This window comes from Oryctolagus cuniculus, chromosome 9 (genome assembly GCF_964237555.1).
Source record: "Oryctolagus cuniculus chromosome 9, mOryCun1.1, whole genome shotgun sequence".
In the NCBI taxonomy this organism is placed as follows: domain Eukaryota; kingdom Metazoa; phylum Chordata; class Mammalia; order Lagomorpha; family Leporidae; genus Oryctolagus; species Oryctolagus cuniculus.
In genome coordinates this window covers 83,887,080-83,901,331 of record NC_091440.1, presented here as the reverse complement: position 1 = coordinate 83,901,331, position 14,252 = coordinate 83,887,080, and the positions used below count along the sequence as shown (strand labels likewise).

At 46.4% G+C, this 14,252-nt stretch overlaps 1 protein-coding gene across 5 annotated transcripts in view; it reads left to right on the top strand.

Annotated features, from left to right (window-relative positions):
* Nucleotides 1-4,002, top strand: part of USPL1 (ubiquitin specific peptidase like 1) — a 91,509-nt gene extending 87,507 nt beyond the window's left edge. For 4 of the 5 annotated variants that reach the window (XM_070049063.1, XM_070049062.1, XM_070049061.1 and 1 more), the window contains one exon: nucleotides 459-4,002. In XM_070049063.1, coding sequence (XP_069905164.1) covers nucleotides 459-2,701 — 2,243 coding nt within the window. In that variant the 3' untranslated portion in view covers nucleotides 2,702-4,002. The remainder of the gene's footprint in view (nucleotides 1-458) is intronic. The other variant, XM_070049060.1, reaches the window with a different exon arrangement.
* The last annotated feature ends 10,250 nt before the right edge of the window (nucleotides 4,003-14,252 follow it).

The window sequence follows — 14,252 nt, the reverse complement described above, 5'->3', positions numbered from 1 at the left end:
CGTCTTCATACGTGTCCCTTGTCATCAACCATCTTTCTTACCGCTTGACAAATAAGAAAACAGACGCAAAATAATGCAAGAACTAAAACAAATGCTTTTACTTAAAGTAATGATTTTCATTTATCTGGCTAAGTCCATAATGTGGAACAACTTACTCTTTTCTGAAGTTGGATAAATTGGTTGTTACCGTATTCTAAGTACCAAAGGTTAATTATGCTCATAATTGTCTTGTTTTTTGTGGACATTTTGGGAGAGTATAAGCTATCCAGAAAATTGCCTCAGTTTTTCAGATTTCTGAGTATATTAGTCCATAACTTTTGTCATCCAAATAAAGACTTTAACATGAGAAGGACGGTGAGCAGGACACAGCCATGTTTTAAAAAGATCAGAAGAGAGTTAACACAGGATGGTGATGTTTGAATGTGTAACCCTCTTTGACTTTCTTTCCTAACCCCCAGGAAGTTGGCTGGAATGTGATGACTTAAAAGGCCTGTGTTCTGAAAGGCATGAAGAATTTGAAATTCCTGCTTCAGAGATCCATATCGTTATTTGGGAAAGAAAAACATCCCAAGTGACAGATAAAGAAGGTGCTCGCCTTCTGCTTGAAAAACCCAGCGATGAGCACGCTTCTGGTGCTGAGCAGCCGGCGTCTCCAGCGCTGTGTCCTGGGCGTGCGGCCCCCTCAGCTGGCGCGGCCTCCATGACTCACCCTGCAGGTAGATCAGTCGCTCTTCCACCAGGCGATGCCGTGGCTCCTGGGGATCATTTTCTCCCAGAACCAAAAGATTGGGTTGCCAATAAGGTTTTACCTTTGACACTTAAAGAAACTGTCCAGGAAACCGCCTCTGTTGTCCAAGTGAACTCTCAGTCTTTCCCAAACTTAGAAAATAAGCCTGTAGCAGAAAATACAGGAATTGTCGAAACCAGAGCTTTACCATCACAAGACTCACTAACGGCTTCTTCGGTATCAGATCCATGTAAAGAAAAACAAGTTCAAGACCAGTGTGTAGGTTTAGGCGTTCCATCTCAAGTTGTAAATACAAACATGGCGTCAGTGCAGCCGAATACGGGAGACAGCGGCAGTTCTAAATCTGTGAGTGACAGTCACGCTGCAGTCCTTACACAGGGAGTGGAGGCAACAGAAATGGAGACGAGCGCTCAGTTCAAACAGTCCTTTCCACAAAAATTGGAGGAATTAAAATCAGAACAACACACTACATCTCAGCTTTCTAATTTGGAGGAGAAAAAGCCTGTAGCAGAACCCCAGACCTTCACAGTGAAGTCACTACAGAGTCAGTGTCTGAAAGAAAATCAGAAGAAACCATTTGTGGGAAGTTGGGTTAAAGGCTTATTAAGCAGGGGGGCTTCTTTCATGCCACTCTGTGTTTCAGCTTGCAATAGAGACACTGTTCTGCATTCAGTCGTTACAAGGGCAAATAGTGTAGATGGCTTTAAAGGTAAAGGTAGAAACCAAAAGGGTAAGCAGGTATCCAAGAAATCTCGGAGGCACGCAGGTAAGCCACTTCCGGTCCAGAGTCCCCCACCAGCTTGTCCACCTGCTGGCACGGCCGCTCCTCCACCAGCTAGCACAGCTGCTCCACCTACTAGCACAGCCGCTCCTCCACCACCTAGCAAAACCGCAGCTCCAGCTCCTCCACCGGCTCACACGGCTGCTCCACCTGCCAGAATTGCTGCTCCTCCAGCTCCTCTGCCACTTCGCCCGGCTGCTCCTCCACCTGCTAGCATAGCTCCTCCTCCGCCGGCTAGCATGGCCGCTCCTCCACCTGCTAGCATAGCTCCTCCTCCGCCGGCTAGCATGGCCGCTCCTCCACCTGCTAGCATAGCTCCTCCTCCGCCGGCTAGCATGGCCGCTCCTCCACCTGCTAGCAAAACCGCAGCTCCAGGTCCTCCACCGGCTCACATGGCTGCTCCACCTGCTAGAATTGCTGCTCCCGCTTCGAGTGCTGCCTCAGAAGGTTTGAAGAAGTGTGAAAACACCTCCTATAGAGCTCACCTCAGCCACAGTCCTCTTTCTTCAGCAAAACATGGAGACTCAGTTGAAGGTCAGATCCATAAACTTCGACTAAAACTTCTTAAAAAACTAAAAGCCAAAAAGAAGAAATTAGCTACCCTGAAGTCTTCCCCCCAAAATGGAACACTTGCAAGTGAACATTTAGAGCAAGTGTCCCAGTGTGAGTCTCCAAATGACTGTGACTCGTTAGAAGACTTGTTAAATGAGCTGCAGTTTCAGATTGATATTGCAGATAAGCAACCTGGGTGCACTCCTGTTTCTGATGTTTCCTCATACAGTGGTCAGACTCATGAAGACATTTTAGCAGAACTGTTGTCTCCTACAAACACTGTTTCAACAGAGCTCTCAGACAATGGAGATGTTGACTTTGGATACTTGGAAATGGGAGATAACTGTATTCCAGCACCAGTACCTAGTGAGTTAAATGATATTCCCCAAAACACACATCTGCGACAGGACCATAATTATTGCAGCCCCAGCAAGAAAAATCAATGTGAAGTTCAGCCAGACTTAGCAACAAGTAATGCCTGCATTAAAACGTTAAGCTTGGAGAGTCCCGTGAAGACTGATATTTTCGATGAGTTTTTTTCCACTTCAGCATTAAATCCTTTAGTTAATGACACACTAGACTTACCTCATTTTGACGAGTACCTGTTTGAGAATTTTTAAATGCTTAATTCTTTTCAGTTTAATATTTATTATTGCACTTAGAAAAAAACGTGTTTTCAGGTAGTGTTCATACACTGGCCTTATGTAATAACCATGAACAAAATGTAAGCTCCTGGAGGGTTGTCTTCCTTCTGGTTCTGCCTGTGAAGCATGGACTCCGTTTTACAAATTAAATTGATCAGGAATGTATCCTCCTTGTTGGTTTCATTTTCTGCTTATGGGAAGATGAAGATTTCAAAATGTAAAACATGAAGAGTTACTGTATCGTTTTTGGCAGTGCAGTTGGGTGCATTGAATTTGCAGATTTTAAATTTTGGTTATGTCAGGTCAGGAAAAACACTAGACAAACATAAGTTGTTGTGTGCAGTATATGAATGTGTGACAGTTGCGCTTCTGGTTCTGTGGTCCTAGAGCCCAAGCCTGTTTCTTCTGTTCATAGAGTGCTGTGAAGATGTAAACTTACTCAGGACCAGTCGTCTGCTTTTTCTCCTTATGAAAGATGCCAGGAAATCTTACTGCTAGAACTTCGAGTAATATTAAGTTACCAATAAATGAGCTTTAACAGTAAGAAGTAATGTATGTTTATAGTGATATACAAAACATTAACATTAACCTGAATTTCTTGCCAAGGCATTTAGTTATGTACACAGAGTGAGACACCATGTAACAGTTCTGTTTAGGAAGAGAATAATAACCAGTGTTTACCAGGCTTGCTATGAGCCTGTTGGGTTCTGTAATGTTATGAAATGTTGATTCAGTTAAATCCCAGCATTCTTAATGCATGAGATGCTTTGATCACACTTTACAGATAAAGAGCCCCTGTACACTGTGGATACGTTGTAGGGCTGGGATTGAGTAGAGTTGTTGTCACGTAGTCAGCAGTGTTATCTGCTTCAGTTCCACCTCTCAGGCTTCATGTCGCGATGAGATCCCCAGACAGCATCGCCGCCGTAGTGATTTCAAGTGACAGCAGCAGTTCCTTAGATTTAAGGGTGGCAGTGGTCTTTGGGTAAAAGACGTGGCCAGAAACTCAGTACTTCATAATCTATTTGTCAGATTTACTCCCACACCCCTCCTGGTTTTTTTTTTGTGTGTGTATATGTGTGTGTGTGTGTATGTGAGATTATTGAATATAGTCATATAAGCATATAATACATATTTATTGTAAATAAAAATGGAAAAATACAGGAAAACCGGATTTTGAATCATCCATCTTGATTGATACTTAATGATAGCTATTGCAAACAATCATGTTTTATGCATATAGATTTTAAATAAAAATGAGAGCCTGCTAGAACTTACTTATATGATTTGTTTAATGAGTTTTCCATCTCAGTTATTGAAAACCTGTAGAACAGCTACATAATGCCACATTATATAGATAGCCATTGTTTCACTAATCTTTTTAGATTCTTAGGTGATTTAGAGTTTTGCAGCTGCTGCTGTCAATAGTGCTACAGCAGGTACCCTTAGTGAAATGTTACCACAAGTCCGAGTTTTCTTTTGGGAGAGTGGCCCTGCCTGGTCAAAGCAGATACACAATTACAGTCTTTGTGATTTCATGATTGACCTCCCTGAGGCCTCCCAATGGTAGGCAGTAGCACTGACAATGGAGACTTTTTTTTTTTTTTTTTTTACATATCCATGTGAGGTAAGTACTGGCAGCTGAGTTTCTTTGAGGACTTGCTTGTCCATCCTTTGTTTGTTATTGATTATCCATATAACAAGTGTTTCCAATAAGTGCCAAACACTTCTGTGAACCCAAGGTGAGGCAATACAGTGAAAGGAAATTTTTGCCTTGTAGGAGTTTGCCTTCTAAATAAGTAGATTAATACTCAAATATCAAGATTTTAATATATTTTGCACCAAAGCAAACTTAACCTTTTAATTCCATTTTCCAGGAACATTTTGAAGTCCCTGTGTATATGTTAGGTAGTACTAGGAGAGAAATTGATTTTGAGAGAGTTGATTCTTGCCACGTTTGGTAGTTAACTTTAAGTCACCAGGAACACTGAGTTAGCAAATACTAAACAGTGTGAGACTCCTGCAAGCATCTGGCCACAGCAGTTTCGTCAACCAGCTTTTCTGGGGTTCTATCTGATGATAACCTTAGTTAATGTATAGTGCTGATTCATTACGTTACCATTGAACTCACGGCTGGCAGGACTGTAACAGGCCTGAATGAAGTTTAACAGGGATACTCTCTGTAAGGCACATCACAGCTGCCTTATGCTTAAGAATGCTACATAACACTTGAGCACGTTCAGGGCTGTGCCTGGGGCTACTTCAAACAGAAATCCACAAAAGCACAACATGGCACCAAATAGACAAGACCATGAGATGGGGGTGACAGGCACCAGATCTTATGTGACTTTGTGAACTCCAGTGAGGACTGCACTGACAATAATAGGAAGCTACTGGAAGGTTTCAGGCGAGATGTGGCCTTGTTTTTTGTTTTTGTTTTTGAAAGACAAGAGTTACAGAGAGAGGTCTTCCATCTGCTGGTTCACTCCCCAAGTGGCTGCAACAGAGCTGAGCCAATCCCAGGAGCCAGAAGCTTCTTTCCGATCTTCCACATGGTTGCAGGGACCCAAGGACTTGGGTCATCTTCCACTGCTTTGCCAGGCACATTAGCAGGGTGCTGGAGCAGCCGGGACTTGAACCTGCACCCATATGGATTTCTTCTCTGCAGCCTGGGGCTTTAACTTGCTGCACCACAGCACCTCCCGTGGTCTGGGTGTTTAATAGAACTGTGAAGTGCACAGAATGACAACTGATGTTCAGAAAGTTCTAATCTACAGTCTCCATAGAATTCGATCTGGGTCACTAACTGTGGAGGTGTTCAAAAGTACTTGGGTTATTGTTACATTTCAAAGATGGAGCCAGCAATGTGTTGATGGATTGGATATAGGGTAGAAACAGGAGTCAAAAGATGATTCCCAAGTTATGTTGCCTGAGCTAATGAATTTTGCTGTTAATGGGGTACACTTGGAAAGAAAGAATCTAAAGAGGGTAAATGAATTGAATTGGGTATGTTAAGTGTGAGATTCCTGTCAGATTTCCCAGTAGAGACAGTTTACCAGGAAGGACCGAGGCAGAAATGCTTGGGAATTAGGAATGCGTGGATCATTTAATGCCATCATATAGGGTAACGCTGGGGAGGAAAGGGGGCAGTAGGAAAGCCAGAGTGTGGCTCCCTGGATATCAAAGGAAGACCTTCCAAGAGCTGAAGTTTCACAAGGAAAATACATGGCCCAACTTCGGGGAGAAGCCCATGGAAAGTGAAAAGAGGAACCAAGAGGCCAGGACAGTGGAGGTACCGTCTTTGTGAGAGGCAGAGCCATCCTAATGGCACGAAAAGCCCTGACATACACAGCAAGCCAGGAGCTACCATCTTCAAGCAAAGTTAGAATACAGTTATCGGCCAGTGCTGCAGCTCAATAGGCTAATCCGCCTGTGGCACTGGCACACCAGGTTCTAGTCCCAGGCGGGGCACTGGATTCTGTCTCGGTTGCTTCTCTTCTGGTCTAGCTCTCTGCTGTGGCCCAGAAGTGCAGTGGAGGATGGCCCAAGTGCTTGGGCCCTGCACCCACATGGGAGACCAGGAGAAGCACCTGGCTCCTGGCTTCAGATCAGCGCCGTGCGCCGGCCGCGGCGGCCATTGGAGGGTGAACCAACGGAAAAGGAAGACCTTTCTGTCTCCACTGTCCACTCTGCCTGTGGGGGAAAAAAAAAATACAGTTATCCCTCCCTATCCATGGGTTCTGCGCCTGCAGATTCAACCAATTGTGGATTGAAAGGAGGAAAAACTGTACTGAACATGTGCAGAATTGACCACTCAGGGGCCAGCACTGTGATGTAGGTTAAGTCTCTGCTTGCAGCGCTGGCTTGAGTCCTAGCTGCTCCACTTCTGATCCAGGTCTCTGCTAATGGCCTAGGAAAGCATTGGAGATGGCCCAAGTGCTTGGGCTCCTTACCCGTGTGGGAGACGCAGAAGCTCCTGGCTCCTGCTTTGGATTGGCCCGACTCCATTCTCTGCCATCCTCCCCAACTCTTTCTTCCTGCCTTTCAAATTAAAAAAATATTTGAAGAATTGAATGAATACACCAGTATTTCCTAAGCAGTACTGCGGAACAACTATTTCCACAGCATTCCCATTGTTTTAGCTATTAGAAGTAACGTAGACATGATTTAAAGTACATGAGAGCATGTGTGTACTATGCAAGTAGTGTGCCGTTGCATACAAGGGCCTGGAGCATCCACAGATGTGGGCATAGTGTCCTGATAGCAATCCCTGTAGACACTGAGAGATGTCTGTAGCATGGAAAAGGGCAGATAGCAAATGGAGCAGGACGGGGTGGTTCAGGTCTCCAAGGCTTGTAGAGGGTCAGAAGGACAAAGCGGGAACAGGGGTTGAAACAGCAGCAAGGAGGAACGGATTCCATCTCCAGACCCAGCAGTACCAATGTGGGATGGGGAGGGGGATGGCAACGTTGCCACCACTGGACGGGGCTACAGAGAAGCGGTTTCTTCAGGGGATATTCAGATTTCACTTAGCACCAGGCAGGGAGAGACTTGGCTGAAAAAAATGAAGGCCAGGACGTCCTGTCCAGGACAAACCATGCATTCCACAGGGCACTGTGGGAGGCTTAGGGGGCCACACAGGAGCAGGCCAGAGTGTGGCCTGAGATTATGTCCTGGGAGCCTTGAAGGGAGAGATGGGAAAAAGGGGCCTCCCCTCATGCTTGGGGCAGTTGGATTGGGATCTGTCTGATACCAGCTCAAAGTATAAAGATAGTTCTGTCATTTGGCAATTGATCACTTTAATTTTTCCATTATTTTAATCTTCCTCAAGGATGTTTCCACCCAAAAGATATATAAATATTTCGTGTTTTCTAGTGAAACCAGGTTCTGGGGTTTTCTTTTTTTTTTTTTTTTCCTTTCTTTTTTTGGTGTATGAATCTTTAATTATTTGGACTGCCTTTTTAAATATTTGAGAGGCAGATTGAGCTCCCATCTGCTGCTTCCTCTCCTAAATGCCCACAGTGGCCCCGCAGACTGAAGCCGGGAGCTGGGAAAGCAATCCAGGTCTCCCACGTGGGCAGCAAGAACCCAACTTCCTGAGCCATCGTTGCTGCCTCAGTCTGCAGCAGCAGGAAGCTGGATTCAGGAGCTGGAGCCAGGAATTGAATCCAGGCACTCCAACTTGGGATGCAGGCACTTACCCCAGTTGTTTGGCATATATTCTGATGTATAACGTTTTTTAAGTTTCTGGCTGTTTTCTGCTTATCCCCAGAGAGGGAACTTATTGTTTGAGTATCATCTACTGATTAACCCCTTCTACTCTAACCATTCACAATACACCACTCACCTGTCTTTCATGCTATGCTTATTGGCACCTTACAGTTCTCACAGTAATTTGAAGTTTTTAGTGATTATTGTTGAACGCTAATGTGAGAGTGTAAAAGAGGGCTGGCATTGTGGTGTAGCGGGTTAAGCTGCTGTCAGCGATGTCTGCATCGTTTGGGTGCTGCTTTGGGTCCAGATTGCATCACTTCCAATCCAGCTCTCTGTTAATGCACCTGGGGAAGCAGCAGAAGATGGCTCAAGTGTTTGGGCCCCTGCACCCATGTGGGAGACCTGGATGAAGCTCCTGGCTCCTGGCTTCAGCCTGGCCGAGGCCCGGCTGTTGCAGGCATTTGGGAAGTGAACCAGCAGTTGGAAGATCTCTCTCTCTCTCCCCCTCATCCTCCCTCCCTCTCAAGTCAATCAATAAATCTTTAAGTACAATGGTTCAATGCCAGTTTTCCAGAATAAAAAAAAAAAAATTGCAAAGAGGAAAGTCTTAAATTTCAGGCATGTTTGATCCACTTAATGTCTCAAGAATGCATTCTACAAGTCAAAAAGAGTATGGAAAGTGAAAGATCTCAATTATTAGAGATTTTTGCTGGATACTACAGAAGCGAACAACAAAATGGGCTGGCCTCCCCAAGCAGAGAGTCTGGGGTGGACTGAAGAAAGCATCCCAAAGATGCGGCGTTAATGACTTCATTCTGAGCAGTTTCCAGAGGCAACTTAACACAGGCGCCGCTGCCGTGGGAAAGCCGCCCCCTGCTTGTGGGCGGCCATGGGCCTGCTCCGTGAACTTAGCTGGTCCTCTGGCCTTCTTGGCGCTTAGCTTTGGGAAGAGCTCTTAGCGGCTCCTGTTCAGGAATGAGCTCCTGCACTGGGGCCCAACAGACCACACCAAACCAGAACGGAGTCACTCGGGCTGGGTGCACTTCATGAATAAACTGCACTAGAGAAATGGGCCTCTTCCAAACAAGTAGGAGGTCACCGATGAGGAAGGGCCCAGGCAACCTGCGCCTGCGTGATAACAAAGTTCATCTGCTTTGTAGCCAGTAAGGAAATCACTTTGAAACCAATCCCCTTTGCATCCTATTTCTGCTTTCTTGGGCTTTCAACACCTGTGAAGCTCCTGGGGTGCTGCTGGCTCACACGTCTTCTTCTGCTTTCCCAGTGCATCCTTAAGCTCACACTGGAAATTTTGTTTTTTGACAGCTCTGTACCACCAAGAGTCTACACCCCCATTTTCCCCACAATGTTCCCGCAGGGAACCGCGGAAGACACAAGAGGGACTGAAAGTCACCTCCGTGAAAAAGCACTAACTTCAAGATAGCCAAAGTACGGAAGTGACAGCAAATCTGGGACTGGAGGTGTTTAACCAGCAGATAAACAGAACCGCAGAGGGGCTGGCGCTGTGCCGGCGTCCATTATGGGTGCCTGTTTGTGTTCTGGCTGCTCCTCTTCCTCTTCTGATCTAGCTCTCTGCTATGGCCTGGGAAAGCAGTAGAAGATGGCCCAAGTGCTTGGGGCCCACATGGGAGACCCGGAAGAAGCTCCTGGCTCCTGGCTTTGGATCAGCCTAGCTGCGGCCGTTGTGGCCATCTGGGGAGTGAACCAGCGGGTGGAAGACAGATCTCTCCTCTCTCTCTCTCTCTCTCTCTCTCTCCCTCTCTCCCTCTCTCCCTCTCTCCCTCTCTCCCTCTCTCCCTCTCTCCCTCTCTCTCTGTAACTCTACCGCTCAAATAAATAAATAAAAACTTTTAAAACAAAACAAAAAAAGAACCACAGACGCAAGCAGTCACAAGGAGAAAGGGAACATACTTGATATCCCAAAAGGGAACTGCATTTTGTTCCGTTGCTGCCGTTACTTCGTCGCTTGGCAAAGTCCTCTGCTTGTCAGCTTTCTCTTTATTGTAGCCTTCCCACGGGGCTGAGGGCAGGGAGGATCCAGATGTGCTGAGGAGGTCCAAGTGCCTCTACGCCTCCCTGGTATCCAATGGTCCGCTCAGCCCGAAGGCAATGTAAATAAACCAGGCCTGTTCAGCAGGATGGCAAAAGGTTTGTGGCTGTCGACTGATGTCCCACTCTCCATGGAACTCATAAAGAATGCCTGTGCTTGGTAATTGATAGAGACATTCTACATTTAAAACTCCAGTTTATTGGCTTTTACACACATTGTAGATTTTCACCTACTTAGTATTTTTTTTAAAAAAAGATTTATTTATTTATTTATTTATTTGAAATCAAAGTTACACACAGAGAGAAGGAGAGGCAGAGAGAGAGAGAGAGAGAGAGAGAGGTCTTCCATCCACTGGTTTACTCCCCAGTTGGCCGCAATGGCTGGAGCTGGGCCAATCCGAAGCCAGGAGCCAGGAGCTTCTTCCAGGTCTCCTACATGGGTGCAGGGGCCATCTTCCACTGCTTTCCTAGGCCATAGCAGAGAGCTGGATTTGAAGAAGAGCAGCCGGGACTCGAACCTGTGCCCATATGGGATGCCAGCACTGCAGGTGGTGGCTTTACCCACTGCGCCACAGCGCCAGTCCCAGCCTACTTAGTATTGATGATAGTGAGTCCTAATTATCAGACCTATACTCAGATGGATGTATTGCTCCATTAAGTATATATGTGTATACTTAAATATACATAGATTAAATCTATTTGAGAGACAGAAATACTGAGCTCCCATAGGCTAGTCCATTCCTCAGATGCATGCAGTGGGAAAACCAGGAACTCAACTTGGATCAACGACATGGGTGGCAGGAAGCCCACTACTTGAGTCATAACTGCTGCCTCCTAGGGTCTGCATTGGGAACCAGAGCTGAGTATCAAACCCATGAACCCCAATGTGGCATTCCAATCAGCATGGTACCCTAGGCCAAACTGCCGCCCCCAAATAAAACAAAGAAACTATCATCGTTCGCGCACGCAGGATGGTCTCTCTCAGCTCACTACGAAGGCACTTGAGAATCTCCCTATTTCGAAGTGTGTATTTGATTTACTTGTTTGGGAATAACTCGTTTGAGTCATTGTTGACGAACAATAATTTTTGTTGTTTTGTTTTTACTAAAGATAAAAAAGGTGAAAAATGGCTCAATTACTATGAGGGAGAACTAAAAATATGGCAATTTTCTGGGTGTCGCTAAAGTAATTCACAGGGAAAGAAACACACATTGTTATCTGCTGATGTTGTAAATCCCACAGAGTGATCTTGAAAGGGTCCATTTATCAGAGCCCTTCATAGCTAGTTGTTCCAGATTGTAACAATAAAGCAGGAAGAGTTAAAACCTCAAGGCAGCTTCATCTCTGGCCTCAGATTCTTTATTACTAATTTTCCATAGGCACCTAATTACTCAGTGCCCACTCCAAAAAAATCAAATTAGTTTCTCATTGTGACTTGTCAGCAGTATTAAACCATTCTAGTTGTGTGTGTGTGTGTGTCTGTGTGTGACCTTAAAAGTCTTCAGTTTAGTCATTTTTCCTAAACACTTTGGATTTGACCTGCTTTATGGCCTTTATAAGTAAGATGACATGATGGTGGGAGTGCCTGTGCGAAGGAGAACACACGGCAAGTCAGGAGTTACTCCGGGGTTAAGGGACTAAACTGACTCGAGTCCTGCAAGAAAGAAGTTCCTTAATCCCTTCTGAGGCAGCACCCCCAGGGACCTAATTACTTTGCACCAAGCACTCTTAGAGACTCTGTCACCTCCTAGTACTGCTCTGTTGGGGACCAAGCTTCCAACATGTGGCCAAACCAATCCAAACCACACCTGTGACTCACTGGCACATCACAAGCTTATTTGTTACCATGCATAGTTGGGCAAGAGGGTCCTTGGCTTCCCATTCAGATTCCCACAGTTTATGAGCCCCTTAGGTAGTAGTCTCGGGAAGTTTAACTTTAAAAAATGAAGATTGTTAGGGCCGGCTCTGTGGTGTAATGGATAAAGCTGCTGCCTGCAGCTCCAGCATCCTGTATGGGCATGAGTTTGAGTCCTGGCTCCTCCACTTCTGATTCAGCTCCCTGCTAATGCGTCCGGAATGTAGCGATAGATAGCCAAAGTACTTGGGCTCCAGCACCCACGTAGGAGACCCAGATGAGGCTCCTGGCTTCTGGCTTCAGATCTGCCCAGCTCTGGTCATTGCTGCCATTTGAGGACTGAACCAGCGGATAGAAGATCTCTCTCTCTCACACTCTACCTTTCAAATAAATGAATGAATCTTTAAAAAAAAAATGAAGATTGTATCTGGATTGAATTGGGTTCTATGTTGAAGAACTCCAAGGTGGAGAATCAGCCGCAAATAAGGTAAGCTGAGTATGGACGATACACAAATTCTCTTATTCCTAAGTTTCTGTAAGACCCCTCCAAATTAAGTATCAGTTAATTTGGGTCACCTAGGCTCTATAGTTAAGTATCATGCTGGAGACTCCTCTCCTGTTCCAGGCCCCAAGGTTTATGTCTTCCCTTGAATTGTGCCCATGCTGCCTTCTCTCTACCCACCATAGCCCAGAACCTCATTGCCTCTCCCTTGGAATACAATGGCCTCCTAACTGCTCTCTAATCTCTCATTTCCTCTGTTGCCACACCAACCACCTAACTGAGAACCCATTCTGTCCAGCAGCAGGAACCTGGAAGAGGGACTCCCCTGCTTTGCAGCTTGAAGGCCAGCCTTCATCCCTGTGCCTTCAGACCCTTCCACAAGCTAGGATCATGTCCACTGCACCGCCTTTAAGTCCACTTGTCTTAGATACTGGTTATGCTCATTCGTCCCAATCTTAATCACCCTGTCCCTGCTTTGGGCCTGGCTAGATCTCTTAGGCTTGTTGCAAATCCTCCATGAAAATATAGCCCCAGCCTGGGTTGATGGCCTCCGTGGCTGCCTTGGACCATTCTTCCGTGGCCCGTGTGCTGCCCTTCCATCCTGTGCATTTTTACCTGACTACTCACTTCTGGGAGATGCACCACAGCAGGAAGGGACCGCTTCTGCAGAGACACGCACTGTGTGACAGGCCTGTCGCAGGTGAGCCAGCAGTGTGGAACGGAGAGCCAGGCCCCACACTTGAGCAGTTTGCTGTGGTTTGCTCGTGGTGTGTCCCCACCAAAACTCAGGCTAGTGCTGGGTCCCCGGTGTAACACTGTGGAGAAGACGTCAGACCTTCACCAGGTGTTTGGGGTCATGAGGGAACCTGCCCTTGTGAAAGGATTAATGTCATTCCCCTGTGAAAGGAGCCAAGAGCCGCCATAAAAAAAATGGCCTTAATAAAACAGTCCTGGGAAATGGGGAGTAAACTAAGTTCACAGAGAAAGCAGATAGCTACTACCCAGAGATAAGGGCTACTACCCAGAGATAAGGGCGACAGAACATCCTGGTATGCACCTAAGCCCCCTCCCCTGTGCTTGTTCAAGCTTAACAAAGAAACCGCGAGACACGTAGGGCACGTAGCCATCCCTTTCTGCTCTTCAAGGACCCCCTCCCCTTGTCCAAGCTTAGACACGTAGGGCACGTAGCCCCCGTTTCTCCTCCTCCTCGACAACCTCCTCCCATTGTAGTTACCCAATAAACTTACGCCACCCTATGGTATGTTAATTTTGTGGTTTTGCCCCTTAAAAGCTGTGTGAGATAGCTGCTCGGGGCTCCTCTCGCTTGCTTGCTGCTTGCAGCAGCAGGGGGCCCATTTGCGCAAATGAAATAAAAATTACCTCCTGCTCTATTGCATCGTCTGGTCTGGAGTCTGTGTTTCTGGGGTCGTCACAAGAGGACACCGCTTTTGGGGTCCTACATTTGGGGGCTCGTCCGGGATTTGGGGGACCCCAGACTCCCACACTCCATCGGCCTGACGGAGGTAAGTTTGCTTACTTGTGTGTTATTGTAATTGTGGTTTGTACTGTTTGTCTTTGTCTGCCAGGGCGACGTGGAATCCGTCCTGGGGCGGTTTGTACTGTTTGTCTTTGTCTGCCAGGGCGACGTGGAATCCGTCCTGGGGCGCCTGTACAGGCTCAGTATTGACTGGACCAGTGGGGGAGACAGACGTGTCCTGAGACCCCTGGTTCAACCCTGGAGGACGCTCCAGTGGTGGTCTGGGAAGGAGGGAAAGAGGGAATTTCCCTTCTTCCAGGGGAGAGCCTGGCCAGATGGCCGCTCCCTTCTGATAGTTTCGGTTTTGTCTCGGTCTGTTGCCGTGTGGCTTGTGATTTGTGTTCTGTGTGTC